The following is a 27,495-nucleotide window of genomic DNA, read 5'->3' as shown; positions in this document are numbered from 1 at the left end:
GAGGGAGAGGGGGAGTGGGGGTTACACGGCTACACGCTGCCCCTACATGGGAGGAGGGGGGGACCAGGAGTGGGGTCATGGAGTGGGGGTTACACAACTACAATCCCCCCCCCTACAGGGGAGGGAGGGAGACTAGGAGTGAGGGCATGATAGAGTGAGTGAGGGGGGTGGAGTGGGGATTACACAGCTTCACGCCGCTCCTACAGGGAGGGAGGAAGGTACTAGGAGTTGGGGCATGGAATGAGGGGGGGAAGTGGAGTGGGGGTTACACAGCTACATTCCTCTCCCCCCACCCCCCCTACGGGGGAGGGAGGGAGACTAGGAGTGAGGGCATGATGGAGTGAGTGAGGGGGGGGGGGGGGGTGGCATGATGGAGTGAGTGAGGGGGGGGGGGGGGGGGTGGCGTGGCGTGGGGATTACACAGCAACACGCCACCCCTACAGGGGAGGGAGGGAGAATAGGAGTGAGGGCATGATGATGGAGTGAGTGAGGGGGGGATGGGGGGTATGATGGAGTGAGTGAGGGGGGTGGAGTGGGGATTACACAGCTACACGCCACCCCTACAGGGAGACTAGGAGTGAGGGTATGATGGAGTGAGTGAGGGGGGGGGGGGGGAATGGGGGGTATGATGGAGTGAGTGAGGGGGGGTGGAGTGGGGATTACACAGCTACACGCCGCCTCTACAGGGAGAGGGAGGGAGGGAGGGAGACTAGGAGTGTGGGCATGATGGAGTGAGTGGAGTGGGGATTACACAGCTACACGCCGCCCCTACAGGGAGAAGGAGGGAGGGAGGGAGAGAGGACCACCGTGCCTGTGACGTCAGGCGGCGGTCGCTGCGTCAGCCGCGCTGAGCTGAGCCATGGCTTCACCGGAGCCTGAGGTGAGGAGCAACTTTTCCCTCGCACCCTTCCCCCACCCCGCCCCCGAATCACCGCTGGCTATTTTCCCCTGGGCGGAGGCTCCGGCCTGTTTGAGCGCCGCCTACAGCTGGAAAATACCAGCCGGCGGGTTGTTGTTTTTTTAAATTAAAAGTTGGTGCTTTGTGCATGTGTGTATGTGTGTGTATGTGTGATCGAGAGAGAGAGCGAGTGTGCGCGTAAAAAAAAAACACGGCCGAGGGGGGGTGGGGGTGGCCTGCTGGCCAGCGTACCCGCCAGCTGGCGGCCCCGCACCCTGCATAACGTATACGCGGCTGGCGATGCGGATGGAAGCGCAGCTGTCAGGCGGCTTCCCGGGTGGCGGGGAACAGACGGGGAACGCAAGCCTCACTCCAGCGCCGAGGCGCCTGAGGAGATTTTTGTTTGGGAAGCGTGTGTGTGTGGATGTGTGGGTGTGTGGGTGTGTGGGTGTGTGTGTGGGAGGGGTGTGTGTGTTGGGGGGAAGAAAGCATTTGTTGGGTTGGTAAAAACAAACCCTTCAAGATCCCAGGAACACCTCACTTGTGAATGAGCATAGATAGCGTGGTCTCTCTCGCCGTTTACGTGCCAGTCTGCACCCGCGATAGTTGCCATCACAATCAAAAGAAAGGTGATTATTATTATTTTTTTTCCTGTGGGGCGGGTGGTTGGTGGCGAAGCGGAACATGGAGGATGGATGGACACCTCTCCCAATGGTCAACACGAAGTCTCTTCGAAACTGAACCATTTACAAGACAACGTCGTGGTCTTTCACACGGCTGTGCATTACTACACTTTTTTGCATGTTTGTAGTATATTTTGTTTACACTATGTCCATTGATATCTTATGTAGAAAATGTTTCTTCAGTTTTGAAAAGTCTGCTTCTTGTGATGTTTTTGTTGGGCTGTGCCATCCTGGAGTAGATTAGTCTTCTTTTGAGGTGTCTCAGTTTGGTTGTTCTAATCTAGTGGTACATTAAATTGGTTTAGGATATATTATGATCAGCACTGTTGAGTTCTCAAGTCTGCTTGAACAGTTAGTACTGGTCATTGTGCTGCTGTTGAATGTCAAATTTTACCTGCAGTTGAACATGACATGTTATCGGTGTTTGTGCATGCTTGATGGAAATGGATGATCATCAGTGCTGAATTTCCTCTGAGATGTCGATAATTTGACAATAGTTGCAAGAATGGACACAGGAAGGGCTTGAGCTATCTGATTCTAGGCATTTCGCATCCTTGCCTCTTAATCCTTTTATTCGCCAATTTATACTCTTGTCCATGTCAAAATGCAATTCACTTTCTTTTCATTAGTTAGCCTAAAATATAGGCCTTTTCAGTATTGCATTGTATTCTGGTCCTGAAAGAAATTCCAGTTTCGATGGTGGCCAATCTATTATTTTGTTAAAGCCATTCATGATTGTTTTTGTGAGAGTTTACTTTCCTTTTGACTGCTCTACCTAATGTGTTAAGGTTTGGGTTTTTAATATATGTCATGTATGCGAAAGTGTTACTTTTTATCCATTTTTTCCTGTTGTGAATCACTAGGAATATAAGTTGTAGCTGCTTGAAAAAAAAGTGTGTTTTACCGTTACAAAATATTATCTTTGATATTAACATAGGGTACAGATCATACCAAGGGAAATTTGCTGATGTACTGGTTTTGGACTGAGACCTACAACTGGCAAAATAGATTCACCAATATATCAATTATTTTTGTAACGATAATTGGGTTTGCTTATGAAAACTGGTCGTAGATGGCAGCATGTTAATATCAATCAGTTGACATAATTTGGACGTTAATTTATCTTTGCATTTTTATCTATCTATTGTTCCTCATTAAACAGAGTAATGCAATTTTCAGTACTGAAAAATAAGGATGTTTTGCTCCTGTGCATGTAACAATGTACTTCTGGTAAACAGTGTGCAATTCCTGAATATTGTCAATGATTTGGTAAATGTTATCTTAGTTAAGTATTCATAAGTAAATTGGAATTGGCTTTCCATCAGTCTATGGGACATATCAATGGCCATACATTGACACAGTGACATTTATAATTATTTTTGGGATTACTTGAGCCTAGAATTTAAGATCAGAGATCTGTTGAAGGCCAGAACTATGCCTTTTAACTTGGTAACTCAATCCAGTGGACAGAATTTAGCTGCTGATGAGAGATTTGAGATTGCTCTGTACCTATTGTACAGAATTACAATTGTTTTGAATGATTTAGTTGACATTTAAACATTTCAACTAGTTTCTTCAACCAAACAAAGAATGGTGTGACCATTATTTAAGGCAACTTTGTAATTATTTTCACTTGAATCTGTAGAGTAGACTATGCCAAAACATGTAGAGAACAAAGTATTTCTATTTCTCAGTATTGGACCCAACCCCCCCCCCCCCCCCCCTCCCCAAAATAGACAAATTATGCAATGTGGATGAATGCAAAATAGACATTGTGTTAATGCCCAGATCAACATTTCCTTAACAGTTTTTAGTTTTTTCCTAAAATATTATATTGAAGTAAACTTTGTGGTATTTATGTCTGGCTTGACCATCATGGTGAGGTTAATCTTTATCGACAGATGAAGTAAAATTGTGAAGGAATGCCTGGAAATGCTTCATTGTATTTACTTTGTTTTGTTTAAATGATATTTAATCTATTGCACCACGTCTGTTGACGGTGTCCAACTTGCAATCACACTGAATCCAGTTACTGTTCTGTCTTCAAACACTGAAGTAGGACATTTTATGTCAACATTTGGATCAGATGATTTTGACACGGATTGTTTATCTTGGTAGGACTAAAGATCAGTTAAGATGTTGGATTTTGTGTGTGAAGTGATGCAGTGAAAATATACAGAGTGGAATAAATTATGTTGTTCATTTACAAACTAGATTTTCAATGGTTGTTAAAGTAACTGAAATATTTTGAGGTTACAATATTGTATTAATTATTATAAAATCAATTGAAGAGGCTTGTTTTTAAGATTCAAAATAGTGCACTGCGTTAGTTTCCAAATGGCAGGCCTTCATGTCTGCCAGCAGCTTGGACCATGAAATGGCTGAATCTGCAGTGAATTTATATCCAATGAGCATGCTCAGAATGGTGTAACTGAACCAATAGGGGGGGTAGAAGAGTTGGCTTATATACTGTATTGAGGTATAGCTGATCAAATCACAACTATAAAAGTATTCTTTATTAGTTGAATAATTTGAACTTTATTTCTTTCTGATATCTTCACCTACAGTTGTTAAAATGTTCTAGTGAGTTTGAGGTGTCTTCTCCTAATGACTCAATGAATTGGTGTCGAGAGACCATATCAGCATTTAAGTCTACAGCATTCTTTTTAAGGCCAACATGGTACTTTGTTGTGCCATTTTATGTGTAAAACTGTTGAGAACTTTGTGAGAATTTGTTTGATGGCTGTTGCAATTTGTTAGATGGCTGTTGCAATTTCTCAGGCTTCCATTGCAGAGCTGATTGTAGCAAGGGAATAAAATTGGTGAAATAAACTTTCGATCAAGTTGCTGTTATTTAAGATGAAGTTCAAGTATCCATCCTTGCTGAAGCTCATTTGTCAAAGTTCTGAGATGGCATTGAAATGTAACCAAAAAAATAAATTGTACTTATTATTGGCAAAATGGACAAAGAAAGTGATCCAAAATGACACTTTGGCCAGTAGCTTGATAAACACTGTGCAATGAAGCAGTTCTTGTAAAAGTGTGTAAAATATGCCTTGAATGTGTTTTGGTCAAAGATTGGAGCCGTATTGGATGATAAGGAAACAACATGCAACTGTTTTAGCCATACGTTGAATAATAATTTGCTTTACTGAACGTAGATATATTAGCTATTTTAAATATTGGACCATGAATACAATTTTATCGATAAGTACAACAACTGCTGAAGGACAATGAAATTCAGCATTTTAAGATTATAAATTCACAAGATACACCAAAATTATCAGAATTATAGCTTTTTAAAAAACAATTTATTATTTAAATCTATCAACTTATACTAATATTCAGGATTCGTGTTATTATTGCTACATGCTACATTGCTATTGAAAAGCTGTGTTTTGCAGGCTAACCAAACAGATCAGGCAATCCATACATAAATACAATCAAGTCAAACTCAAGTACAATAGGTCATTGAGAGTCAGGAAGTCTTGATGCAGCTTTATAGGACTTTGGTTAGGCTACATTTGGGGTATTGTGCACAGCTCTAGTCTTCTCAGGAAAGATGTGGAGGCTTTGGATAGGGTGTTGACGAGGTTCACTAGAATGATTAGGGGGTATTTGCTGCAGGGAGAGGTTGGAAAGACCTGGATGGTTTTCTCTGGATTGCCGGAGGTTGTGGGGAGACCTGACAAAAGTATATAAAATTGTGAGATAGGGTAGGCAGTCAGAATCTTTTTTGTCAAGGTGGAAATATCAAATACAAGAGGGCATTGTTTTAAGGTAGGACGGGCAAAGTTTAAAGATGTGCAGGGCAAGTTTTGTTTTAAACAGAGCGGCTGGTGAGTGCATGTAATGCTCTGCCAAGGGTGGTGATGGAGGAAGATATGATAACGGCATTTAAAAGACTTGGATAGGCATTTGGATATGCAGCGAATGGAGATAGATGGATTATGTGCAGGTAGATAAGAGTTGATTTTGCCATCATGTTCGACGCAGACATTGTGGGCCGAACATGCTGCCAGGATCAATTCTTATCTGCCTGAGCATTTCTAGTATTTTAAATGGCAGATATGTTTAAATCCAAAAAAACATGTCGAATGCCTTTGAATAAGGAACCGTCTGTATTGTTAAAAGCTGTGCTTAAAATATTTACTTTGGTTTCAAATATTTTATTTGAATAGGGAATGTGCTTCAGGTGATTTGATAACAACGCAAAGCATTAGTGATACTCTTTACATTTAGTCATAGGATGATCGAGATATATAGTACGGAAACAGAATCTAAACTATCCATATAACACTCCAAATGTCTTTTGAAAGTCATAATTATGTCTTCTGCAATTTCCACTGGCAGCTCATTCCAGATACACTGTCCTCTGAGTGAACAAAGCCACTGAGGCCCTTTCACCTTAAGCCCATGCCCTTTAATTTTAGAATCTGCTGCACTGAATGTTCACCTTATCCATGCCCTCCTGATCATGTACGCCTCAATAAGGTCACTCTTCAACCTCTGACTCGCCAAAGAAAAATGTTGCAGCCTATCCAACCTCTCCCTATAACTCAAGCCCGAAGGTCCATGTAAAATCCTGACAAATCTCTTCTCCATCCTTTCCAAGTTAATTACATCCTTCCTAGTTGTACACATTACTCCAAGTATGGTCTCACCAACAACTTGATGTCCTATGTTTTGTACTCAATACCTTTCCCAAAAAAGGCACACTTGCACCTCCTCCAACCTCATCTACTGTATCCGCTGTTCCAGGTGTCAACTTCTCTACATGGGCGAGACCAAGCGCAGGCTCGGCAATCATTTCGCTGGACACCTCCGCTCGGTCCGTCTTAACCTTCCTGATCTCCTGGTGGCTCAGCACTTCAACTCCTCCTCCCATTCCCAATCTGGCCTTTCTGTCCTGGGCCTCCTCCATTGTCAGAGTGAGGCCCAGCGCAAATTGGAGGAACAGCACCTCATATTTTGCTTGGGTAGTTTACACCCCAGCGATATGAACATTGACTTCTCTAACTTCAGATAGCCCTTGCTTTCTCTCTCAATCCCCTTCCCAGTTCTCCCACTGGTCTCACTGTCTCCGCCTACATTCTATCTTTTTCCCGCCCCCTCAACTGACATCAGTCTGAAGAAGGGTCTCGACCCGAAACGTCGCCCATTCCTTCTCTCCAGAGATGCTGCCTCACCTGCTGAGTTACTCCAGCATTCTGTGTATGCCTTGTGTCTTCTTCATTGCCTTGTCGACCTGAAATGCCACTTTCAGGGAACCATGCACCTGTATTGCTAGATATCTCTGTTGTGCAACACTCCAGGGGTGTACCGTTAACTGTGTAAGTCATGCAATGGTTTAACATACAAAGTGCAAAACTTCACACTTGTCATAGAGTTAAATTCCATTTGCCATTCCTTGGCCCACCTTCCCAACTGATCTAGATCCTGTGGTAAACCTAGATATCCTTTCCCATTGTTTACCACACCACCAATTGTGTTGTCATTTGCAGATTTACTAACAATGTTAACTACATTATCATCCAATTCGTTCATGTAGATAATAAACATCAGTGAACCCAACAGTACTCCTACGACTCTCCACAGGTCACTGGTCTCCAATCAGAAAATTAACACTTCACAAGTACTCTTTAGCTCCTTCCTCCAAGTGAATATTGAGTCCAATTGGCTAATTCACTTTGCATTCCATGTGATCCAACCTTTCAGACTGTTCTAGCTGCCGTGTGGGACCTTGTCAAGGGCGTCCTTGAACTCCATACAGAGAACATCTGCTAGCTTGTTCTCATCAATCCTCTTGGTAATCTCTTTGAAAAGCTATCAGATTAATAAGAAACTATTTACCACGTACAAAACCATGCTGGCTATTCCTTTATCACTGTGCATATGCAAATGCTGGTAGATCTTGCGCCTAAGAATTCTCCCCTACAAAGTTCCCACCTTGGATATCGGGTTCATTGCCCTGAAGCTTCCTGGCTTATCTTAAATAATGATACGATATTAGCAGCACTCCAGTCTTTGGAACTCCACCTGTGGCTATAGACAGATGGAAATAACCCTGTAAGTGTCTCTGAAATGAATTGCCTAGCTTGTTACAAAGTCCAAGTATACACTTGGTCAGGCCCTAGGTATGTATTCACCTTGATGCACCTGAAAACAACTAATATCTTTACTTTGGTAAAAGCTTTCAGTTTTGTTTTCATTACCTATTTTGAATGTGGAAGATAGCTTGCCCGAAGAGTGTTTAAGACATTTAGGTTTAGATTTAGTGTGACAAATTTATATATTTTATTAGTAGGATAGATGGCTTAATTTATTCATTTAAAGATCAAGTCTGAAACGTATTCTGTGGTGCAGGGTTGAGTTGTGCAACAATTGGGAGGTTGCACGGCAATCGAGGTCACAACCCGTGACCCGTACTGTTGACACGCAACGCCGTCTGGAGTACACGCAGTGAATGTCAGTTGAGCATTTACTATGGCTGCCAGTACAGCTGGCCCTTCTTCTGTCCCAGCATCTGGACTCCACACTCTGGTTACACACTCGCGGACTCCGGGCCGTCTGTCCCCACGGTGGGGGGGGGGGGGGGGGTTTGAGGTCGGTTCGGGGGGGCGGTTCGGTGCATTTTACAATTAATTTCCTACTTATTGCTAGAAGTTAGCTGCAATTATTTCATATCTTGCATATAGTGCTTTTGGATGTAATAACACAGGAATGTTTGCAGCAGCTTTGACTACAAAATGGCAGTATCTACAATGAAATAATCTCCAACAGGTATGCTTGTAAACACCATCTGAACCTATAGAGGGAGTTACAGTGGAGCTGCATACTACATACACAAAGATCAAAAATGCCCTACTTAACAGAAATTCCATTTACATTTAGCTCTGAAATAATAAATCACATTGCAAGTTATTTTCTGAATTTAGTGTGGAATATTATCCTATGCAATTGCTTTAACCACAGTAGAAAGTAACCTTGCCCATTTATTCTGGAGAGACGACATTTAGGATTTTTAAGAAAAAGACAAAGTAATAGTGCAGGTTAACGAAATGATAATGACAGCCTGTGTCTTGTTGAGAGAGGATGGTGCATGCAAACATGTGTGGAATTGGATTTTGATCAATAAACATTTGAAAATGGACAACATTGAAGGCTGTTTGGTTGAATCCTTGCACTGTTTATATCAAGATGGGTGAATTTGCTGAAATAGAAGCAAATACCTAAAATCAAATGGTCGTTACAGTGATATGTTAACGTTGTGACAAAGGTTGGAAATTAATTATTTTAGGATATGAAAATATTCATAGGCAAAATTGAATATTGGTGGGGGTGGCCCAGTATTAAAGAATGCGATGAATGCAGTTGAGATGAGTGATGTTAATTTGGGGGAAAAAAAATCTAATTACTGATGGAACTAAATCACAGTAAAGGGCAGAGAACATTGGGAGTTGTGTATAGCTTGCCCCCAAATTTGTCACCTAAAGAATTCGTGTATGGTATACATCGGAAAATAGGAGGTATATGTAACAGGGTTAATACGATTATCATGAGAACTTTAGGGATCGATTGGTCCAACCAAATTGGCCAAAAAATTTTTATACCAGTATGTTGAAGAATGCAAGGAAAGACTACTTGAGATCAGTTGTGTGTAAGAAGTAATTGTTAATACAAGATCCAATTGTTAAGGAGATTTTAGGGAATAATGATTTATAGTAGAAGTTTAGATCGAATCTGAAAGCGATTTGGTTCAATCTGAAACCAGAGGTTATCATCTGAATAAAGTAAATTACGAAGGCATGACAAATAAATAAGCTATGGTAGGGCGGGAATCTTCATGAAATGAAAGAATTGAACAGGCATTCAAAGAATGAACATTTAAATTTATAATATATTTGTTTTTTTATGGAAACAACAAAACAATAATTCTATTGCCTTTGCTATTGGGAAAGTTAAAATAGTATTTCATCAAAATAAAAGTCTTACTATCCCAAAAAAAGTGAGCCTGAGAATCAGGAAAATTTCAACATTTATCCAAGGACCAACGATTAAGAGAACAGAACGTAAGCTACCAGTCTAGTTATAAAGTCGAATATGGAAGCCACTGTAGTATTGTCTGAACCAACTGATTAATTAAATTTGAGAGGGGGAATGGGACTTTGCTGGGAGATGATATGGATCTGAAGGACCGAATCATTCCTTCTGTGTAATTGTAAGTGTTCCTTATAGAGTGACAGGGGAAAAATTATATTGGCAAATGAAAAAATGGCAGGGAAGTGAAATGTTTTATGTTTGTATTCAACAAAGTTTCCTGGAAGTGGTGGAATGACCTTCTTTACTTCATGGAAGTAACAATGAAGTAATATTAACCTCAATTGAGTATTGACTTTTATGTATACATAATTTCCTCTTGGTGTAAGAGGGAGGCAAGAATAAGTTGAGATAAAATATGGAAAAGTAAAATGGAACGAAAGGCCCAGCCAAAGATTAATTTATGTTCTCAATGACTTAAATCGGTCATCCACATTTCTCAAAATTCTTTATAGTTGTTTTGAATATCATAAACTCAATTTTGAAGTTATCCAGGGAAATAATGAACGTTATTTATGGTCTTCATTCAGAGCGTTGTAGTTTACTTGGAACACTTTGCATTTTACAACATTGAATATGAATATACAGGTGCACAACCTTTTATCCGACAGCCTTGGGACCAGACACTTGTCGGATTTCGGAATTTTTCGGATTTCCGAATGGAAGATTTTTAGCGTAGATTAGGTGGGTAGCGCGGGCGGCTTGAAAAGTCTGGAGCGGCTGCCTCCTCCCCGGAGACCGGGGAATCATTGTAAATCATTGCTTAAATGTTAGTCAGGATTTTATGTGGGGAGGGGAGGTGAAGGGGGAAACTTTAATTCTTAGTCCCCTACGTGGTCGGAGAGGCGGGGAGCGGGCAATGTCTTACCGGGTCGCCGTGCAGTAAGCTCCGGAGCGCTGTGGCCGCCGACTCCCAACATCGCGGCGCTGGGGGCTGCAGGTGTCCAGCCACGGGTGGCGCCGGTTGGAGCTCCGACCCCGGCAACTCTACCCCTGGCTGCATGGCGCTCCAAATCCAGCGCCGCCCGTGGCCGGACGCCCGCAGCCCCAGCTCCGCGATGTTAGGAGTCGGCGGCGTTGCAGCGCTGGGATACCAGCGGGGAGCGGGCAATGCCTTACCGGGTCGCCTTGCGGTAAGCTCCGGAGCGCTGTGGCTGCCGACACACAACATGTTGGCGGCCACAGTGCTGCTGGGTCTGCGGGTGTCCGGCCGCGGGCCACGATGGATTTGGAGCGCCGCGCAGCCAGGGGTAAAGTTGCCGGGGTCGGAGCTACAACCGGCGACGCCCGCAGCCCCAGCTGGGAGTCGGCGGCCGCAGCGCTCCGGAGCTTACTGCACGGCGACCCGGTAAGGCATTGACCGCTCCCCGCCTCTCCGACCAGGTAGGGGACTAAGAATTAAAGTTTCCCCCTTCACCCCCCCTCTTCACATAAAAGCCCTCCAAACTAACTGACTAACATTTAAGCAATGATTTACAGATGTTTAAGTGTCTCCCCGGTCTCCGGGGAGGAGGCAGCCGCTACAGTAGTACAGACTTGGGTTGACCGTGGGTCGTTTCGGGTCAAGTTTGGCGCCAAACGCGAGCTTTGGTGTGCAGACGACATCCTGGAAAAAATGGCCGGTTTTCTGAGTTTTTCGGTTTCCGGAACTCCGGATAAAAGGTTGTGCACCTGTACAACCAAAAAACAAAATGGTTTAATAATAAAAAGTGCCAGAAACACTCAATAGGTCAGACAGCATTTGTGGAAAGAGGGTTTCACGTTAGAAGACCCTTCCACCATGCGCCCCATTTGCCTGCGTATCCCTCTAGACATGCTTTATCCATGTACCAGTCCAAATGTCTTTTACTAGTTGGAATCGTGTGGGGAATCAAAATAATGCAAGGATTTAGTTTAAAAAAAAAATTAGAGTGAAGGAAATAACCAAGGCAAATTGTGCTGAAGCAAGAGTAGAGAATTTAATGAAAAATGGGGCAACTGGAGAAAAGGAAATGTACAGAGATGGTGAGAAAGTGTAGCAAAGTGTATACTTTTACATACACACACTTCATCTGCTTAAAAAGATCACTCACATTGGACTAGAATGATAGTTTTTCTTTTTTTAATACCTGCCAAAAATTGTGTTATTAGTCATTTAAACAATGCAGACACAAAATGCTGGAGTAACTCAGCGGGACAGGCAGCATTTCTGGAGAGAAGGAATGGGTGACATTTTGGAACAAGAAGAAGTCTGAAGAAGGGTTTCGACCCGGACGTCATCAATTCCTTCTCTCCAGAGATGCTGCCTATCCCGCTGAGTTACTCCAGCATTTAGTGGTCAGGTTAGGGGGAGTTCCCCCCGCCACGGGTACTATGTAATCCCGTGCTACCTGCTCCATGGTCGGATAGTCTGCGACTAAACCGTGTCCCCCACCTGGTTTGCCAGGTGAGGAGGGGGCTATGGACCCCCAGCGGGATCAAAAACAAGACCTGTCAAAGGGCAGATGAGCTTCTAGCGAGCCAACGGCCATCCACACTTCAGTAGAAGTTGCGATCACTGTTGTACATAGCATTATAAGGAATGATGATAAAGCACACACACCAAAATCCTATACTTCCAGCGGCGGAAGTCCGCAGGAACTGGAAGACAGAGATGTGCGGTGCGTCCGTCACCGTTCCCGTTGGAAACCAGCATCACTGCGTCGCTAATGTTTTCAACGATGATGAATGAATGAATGAATTGTGATTTAAACTATCTGCAGTTCTTTCCTACACATTTAAACAATGCATCTGTTTTATAAAAACTTTATTTTAGTAATTAGAATATTGAAGATTCTGGTATATATTTTTCTGCGCTGAATTACGTATCGATTATTGTGAGAAAGCAAGAAAATAGGATAGGACAAACAGCTCCTCAAGTCTGCATTGAATAATCATGGCTAATCTGCTCCAGGCCTTATCTCCTTGTCTGTGCCAGTTACGTGTAGTCTTCCATTCCCCATTCTTTTGAACATTTATCTACTTTCTCTTTAAATATCCCCAATGATCTCGCCTCCACAATTCCGCCTCATTGACAATTCCAAAGGTTCATTAACCTCTGCGAATAGTTCTTCAATTCACCTGCGTTTTCAATAAATGCCCCCTTTAACGTAGTTATGTGAACTTATTCGAGGTGCGCTCAAGATGAAACATCTGGACATCTACCTTCCCATGCCCCAGTAAGAATCTTATGTTTCAATATGATCATCCCTCATTCTTCTAAATTTTAAAGAATGTAGATTTAATTTTTTTCGGCGCATGTGATGGATAAACCTCTGAATCCAGGAATTAGCTTCCTATGAACTGCCTCTTAGGCCAGTTTATTTTCTCTGACATAACTGTTCACAGCACTTGGGTATGGGTTCACCAGCACACGGTACAACTGTAATAGTAAATCTGTCTGAAGAAGGATCCCGACCTGAAATGTCACCAAGGATGCTGCCTAACCCGCTGAGCTACTCCAGCACTTTGTGTCTCTTATTTTTTTAGTTTTTCATTTGGTTTTCTAAACTACTTGCTGCACCTGCCTGCTAACCTTCTATTGACTTTGCCTTTTACATCCTCAAGTAACTTGAGCAAAATTTTCATGCATGAGCTACTGTTCATAAAGCTATTTTTGACCTGAGAATTGTAAAATATTACAGTTGAGAAAAAATATGTCACTAAATTAAAGTTACCAAGACCTCTAAAATGTACCCATCCATTAATCTTTAATGAGAAGATGAGTTATTGTTTGAAATTTCCTGAGTAACCAATTTCTGCTTTCCTATTTGGATTTTAGTCACTCAAGTAATTCCACTAAACATTGAAGGCATCTGGAAATTTTTAAAATTACTTTACTATTGCACAAATTTTATTTTTTAATGGAATATCGTGAACTATTTGGAAAACCATAATATTTTTGCCACCATGATCATACTTAAGCTGCTCCACTTTAATGTTATTCATTTAATTGACTGAAAAATCTATTAGCGATATCAAAACAAGATGGGGAAAAAACATTTGGACTTAGAAATGGGAAAGAGCAGAAGTGGGAAGGAAAAGGAAGTTTGCTGAAATCAGATGATCTATTCTCAGAATTTATTGTGATGACATTTGTATTCAAGGAATGGTGGCATTTTGTATAGTTGTTCGTGGAAATATAGTCGACAATGTTAAAGTGTGAAAGGGTTATTGTCATCTATATTTTTGCACTTTAATTCATTCTTCACTTACTATCAAAAACTGATTATCATATAAATATTCTACAGTTTAATTTCCCCCCCATTAATCAATGAAACATATATTAGAGTAATTTTCAAATAGTATGCAGTGGCCATTTTGGATTTGAGATTAAGATTCTCATTGTTATCTTAGAAAATGGCTGCCATAGCAGTGGGCAAAGGTAAGTGAAAAGTGTAGCTGTGAGAAATACGTCCTCGCAAACAGAATGTTTTCAAAGTTATTTTAAATCAAAAATTTATTACACAAAACATCTAATGCAGCATACAGAACTATATGGGAAGGTGTGTGATTAATTTGGTTTTTAAAGTTAAGTATGAAAGTTATCAATAGTCTGTTTTCTGTTGGTTTAGGAAATTTCTAGTTTGTAAACAATTTGAAACTAATTAGTTTATAGCAGTTATGGAGAACATAATCCAGCAGGATTCTTAAAGATTTTTTTCTGCAATATTTATGGATCCTTGGCCAGCTAGTTTCCCAGAATGTTTTATTCTTATTTTAACTACTCTTATTGAGTTATAAACTAAGTGTCGGTGGAATTCAGTGGGTCAAGCACCATCTATGGAGGGAATGGACAGATGAGATTTCTGGGGAGTGGGAAAGATCCCTTCTTCAGAAGGAAGTCTGAAGCAGACCTAATTGCTCCAAATTTAGTGGTTGTTCAAGATTCCAGCATCTGCAGTCTTTTGTGTTTCAGTCTTATTGAGTTAATGTTTATATTTGGAAATTGCATGGGAATGTATTTGTCAAATGAATTAAATCTTTAAGATTCTGCCATTAGAATTGTATAATACTACCAAACTAGATTGATTGACATTGGAGCTCAAGTCTTTTCTTATGTGAACAATTGCAGATGTTCTTTATTGGCCCTTGACTTAATCATGTTTTATGTACTAAAAGCAGAAGATGCTGGAAATAATCAGTAGGTCAGGCAGCGCCTGTGGAAAGAAAAAGTGTTAACGTTTCATGTAAAAGGCTTATCATCAGAACTGGGGAAAAACATACCAGAAAAACAATTGTTTTATCTTGAGTGAACATATTCTGAACACTTCTTTCTTCGAAAATGGATTTGGTCCACATTCCATTGGCCTTGTATATTTTCTCAGAACATTTCTTGGTGGTTAATCTTGGAGGAAATAAAAATCTGAAAACAATATTTCAATGAAAGTCCTCAAAAAATATGTTCACTTGCTAATTGGTATATTTCATGCAAGATATGATTATTTAAAAAATAAAATCCAAGCTTAGAAATTGTAAATTAACAATTTGATTTTCAGGAAAGGGACACGTGCTCGAAATCTTAAAGAAAAGATTTTTGAAATGCACACAAAGATAACAAGAGGAACTGTGATAGACATTTTGATATGGATTTTTCTCGGAAGCTCAATATATGGGGGGGGGGGGGAGTAGTGCATATTCAAAATAATTATTATCACTTGCACTATTATAGGACTTTTGTATATCCTAAATTATATGCTTTATCACTTGCTTAATGAAATGTCATGTTTTCAGAATAAAAGTGATATTTCTTAAAAGCTCTCACTGTTCAATTGTATAAATGGCAGAGCAATGTAAGAGGCAAGGACAAAATTAAATATCAACATTCATATCGCAGAAACAACTTTGCCTAAAAATGGAATACCAACATTCAATTAATGGATTTGGATGATCTGAGTTGGATGATCATATTGAATGGCGGTGCAGGCTCGAAGGGCCGAATGGTCTACTCCTGCACCTATTTTCTATGTTTCTATGGAGATAACCTTGCCTAAAAAATGATCCTTAACACTGAAGGAGCACAATGCTATGCAGCTGATAATAGGGTTAGCCTAAGGGAGAATACAAAATTCTACTTGTTGTCAGGCAGGCCTCTTAGCATCTGGTTCAAATTTCAATCTGAATTTCCTGGAGTATTTAAATAGCACAAAAATATGGTTCCAATGTAAAAATTATAGAATATGTATATCTATATAAAGATCTATAACAAAGGATGTAATTACACACCTTGAAAAGAGTAATAGGATTGAGCAGAGGAAGCATGAATTTATGAAAGGATTTTCTGCCTATTTTTAGTGTAATCTACAAACTTACTAATCATGCCTTATACATTCCCATTGAAATAGTTGATGTAGATGACAAACAGCAATGGGCCCAGTAGGAATGAGGAAACCATTAGCCTCAGACCTCCAGTCTGAAAGACAACCTTCGAACGCCATTCTCTGCTTCTGACCATTAAGCCAATCCAGTTAACTAGCTCTTCCTGGATCTCATGACATCTAATCATCTAGATCAGCAACCAACCTTGTTCACATAGACTACATCTAAAGGACTGTCCTCATCAACCTTCTTGGTTACTATTTCCAAAAAACTCATTAAAATTGATGAGATATGATCTCCCATGCACAAAACCATGCTGACTATCCTTAACCAACCCGTCTTTCCAAATGTACACTTATCTAATCCCTCATAATCCTCTCCAGTAACTTTCCCATCAGAATTACTGGTCTAAAATTCACTGTTTTTTTTTGCAGCACTTCTTAAATAGAGGCATAATATTGGCCTCACAGTCTTCTGGCACCTCACACCTGTCTAACGACAATTCAGATATCTCAGTCAAGACTCGCACACTTTTTTCTCTAGCTTCCCATAGTGTTCTTGGATATATCTGATCAGGCCCAGGAGATTTATACAAAAAGCTGGAGTAATTCAGCGGGTCAGACAGCATCTCTGGAGAAAAGGAATAGGTGACGTTTAGGTCGTGACCCTTCTTGAGAATGAGAATCGGGCCTGGTTGAACTGCAGGAAGAAGACTGAGATCTCCACGCCTCCTCCTTTGAAGACCAAGACTGAGCTGCTGGGACAACCCTCAGATCGCCGGTGCCATCGCACATGTGTGAGGGACAGCACTCCTCGACTTTCTTACCACTGAATAAAATATATCGCGTGCGTTTGCCCTACGAGTCCGCCCGCGAGTGACGGTGTAGTCACTGCCGAACCCGGTGTCATCCCCGGCGCCACAGTTGATATGATTCAGTTCAACTTACTTTAGAAATTTATATTAATTGAGCTTTGAATTGGAGCTATGTGACTTCAGTGCATTGTTTCAACTTGCCATTTTCTGTTACATTGGTTAGATTTTTGTTTTTTATAAATTGTAATTATAAATTATAAGTTTATAAATTGAAACAGATATTTAATGGTAATTGTCTATGATTTAAACTTTTCCATGTTCATAACTTTTTAAATGTTCAAAGTAAAACAAATAAACACAAGTGTTCACTTATTAATATTATTATACGGTTGTGAAACCCTGCAGTACAGTATTTTATTTAGCTTCCAAATAACAAGCCATTTTTGGTGTCCCAGTGCTTAAACATGAAATGGCTGACTATGCATGTATCTCAACTGAGCATGCTCACAGCAACACAACTGATCCTATGAAGAAGCAGATTTGAACAGGACTCAAACTAGGATTATGATGTAGAAGACTCTTAAAGTTTTAGCAAGACTGTTGATCTCTAGATTCAGGGTTTGTTTACTTCACAAATGGTAAATTTTGTTTCTGAAGGTTTGATGATGGTAAATATCCTCCTAGGTCGACACAAAATGCTGGAATAATTCAGCGGGACAGGAAGCATCCTCCTAACTGATTGGAACACTGGAACTTCAGAAATGCCAATGGAAAGTTTCAAACGTTTCTCAATTTTATCATATATTTGCTCAAGCTAAATATTTGATAAAGATTTCAAATATGTTACCTTCTGAGGGGCCAAATAATTCTGCAGTATTGCTATATGTGAAATCATCAATTTAGGCACTTTTTGAGATCTTTGAGGCCTAAGGTGTGAGCTGTAGCACAATAAAAATATTCATCGATATTTTACAGAATAGCAGAAATTGTGTGAAGATTTGTATGCCAGTTAAGGCTTGATTTAATGGAATTATGTTTTTTAAACTGATACATGATTGCATTTGAAAATGATATCATGATGCCTGGCCCTTGATGTCAATGGTGTATTTTGTTTGGGAGTATGATTTTGTAAATGTTCATATTTGAGTTAATCTACGGTGTTTGTGTTGTGATAAATTACAAGATAACTGGATGTAGAAACTATTCCAGCTATGTTTGTTATTCATTCCAGTATATTTGAAAGACTTTTTAAAACAAACATGTAACTTTAATTTCAGCAAATACTTTGAGAGCTTCTGATGTCATTGAGTGTTATTTTGGTTTCTATGTTCTGTAAAACAATGGTAAAGGACAAGGGAAAACTGAATTTTGCATGGTGTTTCAAAAGTGCCACACGTGATACTTTTATAGAATTATTCCAAGTCATATTTCTGAGTTTCTGTTGACCAGATTTTTAAACCAGTTTTAATCTAGTTTTGGAGCTTCCTTGTTGTTAATATTTTATTCTTCAGTTCCCATTTATTTTTGTATTAATCTTTATTTAGTAAATAAAGTGAATTGTGAATTGTGAATTTGAGCTGTTATATAGTCAGAAAAGCAAACATGAATTTTTGTTCGTGTCATGCAAGAGCAAGTCATTGAACAAATACTTGGAGGAACATTGCAGCTGTTCTCCAAGATTCTTCAAGATAATTTCTCCAATATAAGCGATGATGAACAAAGAGTAAGCAATCTGAATTTGATGGTACCTTCTTTAAGTAAAAGCACTTCAGAAAAAAATAAGGTAAACAGTTATGTAAAAGTCGAGGAATTTCTGTGTTCAGTTTTTTTGGCTTTATGTAATCTGGTCGAGGTTCGTTTTTTAATATGAATCTTGACAATAAGAGCATATCCAGATTAGCCATATAAGAACATATCCAGTATAGCCATATGTCACCAAATTTAGTTTAATCATATTTAGCTGCACTAAGATTTTTGCCACATACAAAACAGGCTGGTTATTCTATTTATCTCCTAACACCACAAACTGTTTCCATTTATTATGAGGAATGTTAAAATTTTAGTGGAATGCTTTTTGGTTTAATGGATGCAGTTATCACAACATTTAAATATCTTTACACCAACCAGGACTATACAATCTGTTCGATCCATGTACCAAATGCAGTCCAATCAGCACACTTCTGCAACTCGTGACATCATACAATACACAAATTTTAAATGGATACATGGCTTTCGTGGTTGCAGTTCACTTAACAATGTCAAATGATTTAAGAACCACTGGCATGAAAAATCACTCCCTCCACCACTAGTGCCACATGTCTATATATTGACCCATTTCCAAAATCTACTGCAGCAACATAGAGTTTGAGTGAAAGACCTGCTTCAATCGTTGACCTCCATACCAAGAAGGATGCCAGGCAAGTAGAATGAGAGCAGAAGGCTGAGACCAATTTGACTTGATTCCTTTGTTGTTGATGTGTCTGAATTCCCGAGCTCTCCGCGCAAAACCATTTTGGGAGTTCCTTTTCCTGACAGACTATAATAATTTAAAAAAAGTGGACAATAATTCCCTTCTCAAAGGTATTATGACTGGATATTTAATGCAGGTGAAATCCTGAAATTATGGCAAAACGGTATTTTTGGCCCACCTTAATATTGTCCTGGTGTGCGGTGTATCAAGTTTCGTTCAGATTGATAGTATATTTACAAGTTGTTCACATTTAAGACTTTACAAAACCCCAGTTTGACAAAAATCTTTCATCTGCACTGGCTGTTAGCAGCGTTTGACGTCACAATGGGATCTCATTTACATAAACTACCCGGCAGCAGTGTTCCACCCCACAATGACATCACAATGGGATCTCATTTACATAATAAAAGTCTGTTTTCAAAAACACAGAAGCATCCACCATGACATCACAATGGGATCTCATTGACATAAAAAAAAAAAAAACAGCAACTTCCACCTCACAATGATGTCAAGGGGGGTAGGGAGGGGAGAGGGGTTATGAAGGGAGGGAGTGACTGATGGTAGGGGAAAGGAGAGGAAGGGGTGAAGGAGGGAGTGGGGGAGGGGAGGAGGAGAGGGGAAAGAAGAGGGAAGGTAAAGAGGAGGGAGCGAGTGCTGGGGATGAGGGGAAATGAGCTGCGCCTGCAGAGTTGGGGGCTATAGGTGAGTGGTGGAATATTGCGTTGGGGGAACGGGTAGCGTTGGGGGCACATTTTAAACTTTACAAAATCCCACTTTGACAAATTCACTTGCATGCACTGACAGCTGCTTATGTCACAATGGGATCACGAATCTCAATTACATAAAAGATTGCTCTTTTGGGGGAGAGGACGAGGAGAGGATTGTTTAATGTTATTTAAACAGATAGAGGGAGGGGAGGGGTGAGCGGTTGTGGAGGGAGAGGGAGTGACAGAGTAGGGGAAAGAAGAGGGAGGGGGAGGTGAGGGAGGAAGTGGGGGAGGGGAGGAGGAGAGGGGAAAGAAGAGGGATGGTGAAGAGGAGGGGGAGGGAGTGCTGGGGGATGAGGGGAAACAGCAGCGCCTGTGCAGTTGGGGGCAGTTTTTGACAAAATCACTTGAACTTGCAGTGGCAGTTACCAGCATATGACTAAGTCACAATGGGATCTCATTTACATAAACTGCCCGTCAGCAGTGTACCACCCCACAAAGACAAACTCCTGTTAAGAAACACACCAGCATTCTACCATTACATCACAATGGAATCTCATTTAAGCAGCGTATGACTTCACAATGGGATCGCGAATCTCATTTATATAAAAGATTGCTCTTTTCAAAAAAATTCCATGACAATGTTAACATCGACAGGACTCTCAGTGCAATGAGAGATTTGTTACATTGTTGTAAGGAGAGGGACGAGGGGACGAGAAGAGGATTGTTTACTGTTATTTAAACAGATAGAGGGAAAGGAGGGGGGTAGGGAGGGGAGAGAGTGACTGAGGGTAATAATAATAATAATACATTTTATTTATGGGCGCCTTTCAAGAGTCTCAAGGACACCTTACAAAAATTTAGCAGGTAGAGGAAAAACATGTAAGGGGAATGAAATAAATAGTAGAGACATGACTAGTACACAAAGTAAAGACAGAATTCAATACAAAACACAATATGAGGCAATTAATGCACAGATGAAAAGGGAGGGGGACGTGGGGCTAAGGATAGGCAGAGGTGAAGAGATGGGTCTTGAGGCGGGACTGGAAGATGGTGAGGGACACGGAATTGCGGATCAGTTGGGGGAGGGAGTTCCAGAGCCTGGGAGCTGCCCTGGAGAAGGCTCTGTCCCCAAAACTGCGGAGGTTGGACTTGTGGATGGAGAGGAGACCGGCTGATGTGGATCTGAGGGACCGTGAGGGTTGGTAGGGGGAGAGGAGGTCAGTGAGATATGGGGGGGCCAGATGGTGGAGGGCTTTGTAAGTGAGGATCAGGATTTTGTAGTTGATCCGGTGGGAGATGGGAAGCCAGTGAAGTTGTTTGAGGACTGGAGTGATGTGATGCCAGGATTTGGTGTGGGTGATGAGTCGGGCGGCTGCGTTCTGGACCAGTTGGAGTCGGTTGATGTAGGTGGAGCTGATGCCAAGGAGAAGTGAGTTGCAGTAGTCCAGTCGGGAGGAGATGAAGGCATGGATGAGTCTTTCAGCAGCGGGAGGTGTGAGAGAGGGAGTGGGGGAGGAGGAGAGGGGAAAGAAGAGGATGGGTGAAGAGGAAGGGGAATGAGCCGTGCCTGCGCTGTTGGGGGCTATGGGTGAGTGGGGGAATGTTGTGTTGGGGAATGGGTGAGTGGTGGAATATTGCATTGGGGGAAAGGGGCCCAACAGGTCCCACTTGTTCTAGTGCTTTTAAAAATCTTTACTCTGTATCCCTACCATCCCAGGAGGGGAGAGGGTCGGGGGTGGGGACGGGGATGGGGGGGGGGGGGGGAATGGGGTTTGGGTAAAGTACGTGCGTTTGTGGGTTAAGCCTTAACTTAAGTGTGGTTAGTCTGGAAAATTGTTGAAGACAATTTCAGAACATTTCTGCATTAATTTCTCAAGCCTAGTTATTTCAGTGGTTTCATTAATGATGTTCTCTATCATGCGATTGATAATTATAGAATTCACAATATTTGCAACAATATCTGGAATTGTTTAGGCTTGGACTAATTTGTGGAGTAATATTCATGTCTAATGCCTGTCAGCAGCAGTCTCCAGCAAGAGATCTCAAATCAATTATCCCAGCGATTTAAAAGTCATTACCATTGCTAAATCAGCTAATATCAGCCTGCATATCGATGGAAAAATCGATACTTGGATTGGCTTGCCTTAGTCCTCACATCTCTCCTCAAAGGAGGCATTGGGAATGTAATAGAATATTGCCTACTTCCCTCAATGCAGTTGTGTCACTCATCAGGACATTTGAGACTCTGAAAGACAAAGAAGTCTTCTTTGATATTTTGTTTCAGTAAAGATGGCATTGTAGATACTAATTTCGGTCTTGATGTTGGGAAAATTGTATCATGCATTTGGAGATGTTACATAAATGGAACAAAATTTGTACTGCTGCAGTTCTGATAGATTTTGTAAAATAACATGTAGAGTAATATAAAATGGCACCTTATTTTTAAATTAGGATTATTTTTGGACCTAAAAAAAAGAGCTGTGACCAAGGCCAAAAATCAGCCATTTTTTACACAGTACATTTTAGAGCATATCTTATTGACATCTTATGTGGAAGATGGAAGATGGAACCGTATGATGCACAGAAGGACATTCATGGTGTGATATTCTTCGCCTTGGCCTGGCTATGCCATTACTGTGTGGCAGATGATCCCATATAGAGCCTGGTACATTGGAAACCATTCAATATTCTTTCGAAATTCTTTTAGCCAGTCTTAATAGTTTCTTAGAAACTCTCTTCCATGTTTAAAGTACTCAACAAGCTCCATTTCTGCATGCCTCCAAAATTCAACATATTCACCCCTAAAGTGCTGATGGTACTGGTAAGGTGTGTGCTGTTGCTATTCATAAATACATTTCTCGAAAGCCAAAAAAAAATATATATTGATCGTGTCACCCATTCACATGTATCTGGTAATTATTTTCTGATTGAATAACACATATTTAAGTTAATTCCATTTCTTTCTCAAGAACGAGAGCCTAGAAAAGTAATTTCCCATTACCCTTAAAATAATAACTGCCGAATTTCCACCATGTTTCCTGGATTAATTTCAGTAGTGAACATATAACGAGGAACATCAAACTGAAAGATAATTAACTATACATGTAACTGGTTGTAATTCTGTACTGTTTATGAATGTTTCTATAATCCTCCCAAGGTGTGAGATATATTTCTATAATCCTCCCAAGTGTTCGGGATGCCAAGAGATTGAAACCTCAAAATGTTTTCTGATTGTATGCTTGATTTTGTTTCCAGAGATTTTAACTCAATAAAAATTATTGGTAGCATTAGGTAGTGCAATATGCACAAATATATTTTTGTCTTTTTTCTTAATTTAATTTTACTGATCTAATTTGACTGATCCAATTTAAAAAAAAAAAAAAGGTTACATGGAATGGTGTAATATCATATTCTGATCCAGATTCTTATGTCATAACCGAATGATACAAAAATCATAGCAGTGTCATTAGGTGAGTGGAGTAGATTGCAATGTCATTTGGAATAAAATAGCATTCTGTACTAGAACATTCTGAATTGTTTTACTATGGCTGAACCATTGTTGTATCTGCAACTGTTGTATTAAATGACATAATTTGTCTCCTGACAGTTTGTATTCTAATAAGTTGTTTTTAAAACTATTTTCGTGCAAATCCATGTACACATTAAAATAATAATCTCCAGTTTAGAATTTGTATAAAGTAAAGAAGAATAATAGCAATTTTATGACACAGGAAGAAATCATTTGGTCCATTGTCAGTTGATTGAAATAGAGCTACTGCAGTTAATGTCACTGTACAGCCCTGCAGTTTTGTTTCTTTTTCATATTTTCACAAATAGAAATTCTACACATCCAGGTTAATGAGGTTCTTTAACAGACATTTGAAATGCATGCATTTGAAAAAAAAATGTTTCTGGTCTTTTCCTGTTTTTCATGTTTATGTAGTACATTTATTATTTTGCATGTCTCGTAATTCCAAAATGTCGTCTTGCTGCTGGTATGGAACAGGAATTGAGTATTATGCAAAGATATATTCATTAAACCAGTTTGAGTAATTTGAATAGATGATTACATTTAGAAATTCTTGCACACGATTATTTTACTGAGTCATATGTATAATTTTATTTATTGGGAGTAATTTTGTAGCAACTAATTTCTTGATTTATTTAAACTGCAACTTGTGTAAAATGAAGTGAATTCCTAGTTTATTGTCCCAACTGATTTGTTGGAAATGTATTGAGCATATGTCTGCATGCAAATAGTATCCATAAAGGTTCACATTTCAGAGTATTGAGCATTGAGTGCCATTTGAGCATGCTCACTACAGTGAATTAAACCCTAATATGATGCTGTAGCATTTGATCACAATTCTTTGAAAATGAGGTAAACATTGATGATTTTGTGAAAGGGAAGGACTTGAATATTAATATTGTAGTCATGTATTATTTTTATCATTCTTGATAATTATGCTGTTCAATAGCCCACTGGCATTCATGTCTTTCATCATGAAGGAAATTTTCTTTGTGTATGGATTTTTGTACAGGTCTACATAGACTGACATTTAAAGGAGTCCATTTTATGTAGATAATCACCATTGAGCATTTGACTGTTTAGATGCTGTATTTATGAAAGGCAGTGAATGATTATGAATGTTGTGGAGCAAATGAACAAAATTTCTTTTAACACATTTTTATGAATGAGGATTGATCACGTCTAAGGAATTTCATACATTGACATATTCGATAATTGGTTTATTACCACTGTAGTTCAGTGAGATGCTAACAAAATCTTGGCAGGTGGATTTTTTTAATCAAAGGCAAAGAATGTTAGATTTTAAAGTATTTCAATGTTTTTAATAAGTGATAATGAAATGGCTGTGATTGTGATGTAACTGCAATGTCTGGCCTGCAGAGCTTTCAACGTTGTACATTAGGGCGTGTTGGCATTTTAGAATGGAGAACATTTTCCTTTTGTTCATTTATTTGTCTTAATTTACAAATGCATGATAGTGCAGTATTTTAATATCCTATATATATGTGACCGTAAGATTAAATCAATTTTCATCATTTTATTATTTTGAATTGCTCTTGTGCATTCAAAATGATTTGAGGTGATATTTGTTTGATTTTTTTAATATATTTTTTCTTTGTGATCATTATTCATGACAACTTTTTGAAATTAAATGCTGTAGTAATGCTGATATGTTATAAGGTTTTTGAAATTTGGGAAAGCTGTAGGGAAACCACTTGGAAGACAAAGGGTTGAATTTTCTTTCATGAATTGAAAATTTGCTTGTTACACAAATGGAGAAAAACACTCAATTTTACTAATTTAAAGCAGTCTTTTCAAAGCAGAAGAATATGTGTTGTTCTTCAGTTTAAATAGGAGTAAGCTATTGCCCTCGTTCCAAGTATTGTAGTGGATTGGAAACTCTTGTTTCATACCTGGGATTTGGTTAAGCCAGAAATGTTTTTTGTATTTTTGATGTTTTCTTTATACATGCAATACATTTGTACTATCCTTTCAGAAATTGATAACTCACTAAAATAATGCAATTCCAATTTATTATTGGGCTAATGGCAGCGTATTTTGGGGAAAATTGAATGGAAGTGTTTTTAATTGTTTATAGGTTACCCATTAATAATGTGGTCCGTATGTTATGATTTAAATCCTTGTTAGCTTTTAGTGCTAGTCAAGCCATCTTTTCAAAAATCTTTAGCCACTCTAATTTAATAACATTTAAAAAAAATCTGTTTTCTTTAAAAGGCAGTGACTGTTGCTATTAACACCATTGCCTTTGCACATATTCTTGGACAGTGAGTGCTGAGTGTGTGAATGTCACAATTGACCTAGATTCTGTCTTATTGACATCCACATGAAAGCTAGGAACCTCGGGTGATTTGTCTTTCCTTCTTTCTTTCTTGCCCAAGGGTAGTGAAGCCATTTCTATCAATCAGCTATTGCCATTGGCTCCAAATAACAACTCAGGTGCTCTGTTAAAAAGTAATTGAGGATAATTGGCTTTTCTCATAATTGCATAAATTAATTGTATATTGAATGACTTTTGTCTAATTATTTTGTAGTAACATTTATGAGAAGATAGTGATATTCAGACTGCATTTACTAAGGGTTGCCCTACGAGACACAAAATGGCTGAAGATTCAGACTATTGTATTAAAATATATCATGTATAGCTTAAATGGGAAGTGGCCTCCAAGTTCATCTTTCATGAGTGGCTCTTTCATTGTCAAAGAAACCAGAAAGTATTACAAAACCTTGGTCATATTGTGCTGCTAACAACCTTTGTCAGGCGAAACACTCTTTTCAGGTAACAATGTATTCACTTTTTTCTTGCTTATAAACCATACTTTGTTTGAAAACAACAAATTTATTTTCAAATGAATCTTGCTCTTTGTGGAGATTATGGTTTTGCCTCAACGATTTATGTTTAATCTACTCTGTTGTGTTGGAAAAAGGTTGTAAAAAAGTCTGTCAACAGCTGAGATGCTGCCATTTTTTGTATTGTATATGAATGCTTTTAAAGAAAATGGTGCATTTTATTAATACGCTGCATTTGATTTGGGGAAAAGTATATATAAAATAATTCTATTAAAGTTTGGTAGTACAGTATCCAGCTAACATCTTAGAATTTAATGCATCTATATTTTGCTTTAAACTTCGTAAGCAGTGGTTTAAACATTTAGAAGTTGTGAATGGTGAAAGTCTTTCAGTTGGTTCATTTTATATGCAATTTCTATTTGGCTTAACTGAGGTGAAGCTTAATAAAATACCATTGTAGTTCCTTCATTTGAATTGTACTTTGGTCATTTAGCTTTATGAAATTATAATGAGTGGTGAACATTATTTCAATGTGTGAATTACTTTTTCCATTTTCAAATCACCCTTTTATTATATTAATTAAAACCTATAAATAAAGATGAATGAATCAAATAAGATTCCAGATAATAAGTGCATCTAAATGGTATTTCATCCAATCTTGACCAATTGACGTTTAGAGGCTGGGTGTATGTATTTATTTTCATACTGAATTATTTGAGATATTACCATCAATCTGGGATTAAGCATTCATCACACAAATGTCTTTGTTTCTCTCTACCTGGAGAAATTATCGTATGTCTTCTTTGAAATTTGGGATATTATGAAATGTTTAAACTTGCCAAGAGAAAATGTATTTTGTTTGTAGGATCCTGCTTTTGCAGTTCTGAAACATAAATCAAAATATGCATGTTGTTTACCTTAATTTGACCAGTTTCATGAAATTTCACGTGAAGATTGTGAAGAGCTGTAGCCCAGGGACTGTTGTGGTAGTCGGCTACAAAATGGCAGATAATTGTGTTGCAAGGGAACGTGTTATGAAATGGTTGAATCTGCAGTGAAGTGCCTCCGTTAAGCATGCTCAGGTTATTGAATTATAGCCTATAGGGGGAGATGAAGAGTTGAAACAGAAAACTGCCTTCAGCAACAA

At 39.3% G+C, this 27,495-nt stretch overlaps 1 protein-coding gene across 7 annotated transcripts in view; it reads left to right on the top strand.

The window, feature by feature from the left end:
* The first annotated feature begins 785 nt into the window (after positions 1 to 785).
* Positions 786 to 27,495, top strand: part of ehmt1 (euchromatic histone lysine methyltransferase 1) — a 93,944-nt gene continuing 67,234 nt past the window's right edge. For 3 of the 7 annotated variants that reach the window (XM_033049246.1, XM_033049248.1, XM_033049245.1), the window contains exon 1: positions 1,574 to 1,701. In XM_033049246.1, coding sequence (XP_032905137.1) covers positions 1,594 to 1,701 — 108 coding nt within the window. In that variant the 5' untranslated portion in view covers positions 1,574 to 1,593. Of the gene's footprint in view, positions 881 to 910; positions 1,009 to 1,153; positions 1,528 to 1,571; positions 1,702 to 27,495 lie in introns of those variants that run through there. The other 4 variants (XM_033049247.1, XM_033049251.1, XM_033049249.1 and 1 more) reach the window with 4 other exon arrangements.

The sequence above is a fragment of the Amblyraja radiata genome, chromosome 32 (assembly GCF_010909765.2).
Source record: "Amblyraja radiata isolate CabotCenter1 chromosome 32, sAmbRad1.1.pri, whole genome shotgun sequence".
Classification (NCBI taxonomy): domain Eukaryota; kingdom Metazoa; phylum Chordata; class Chondrichthyes; order Rajiformes; family Rajidae; genus Amblyraja; species Amblyraja radiata.
Note: the sequence above shows the minus strand (reverse complement) of the source record. Positions and strands in the feature narration are given on the sequence as shown.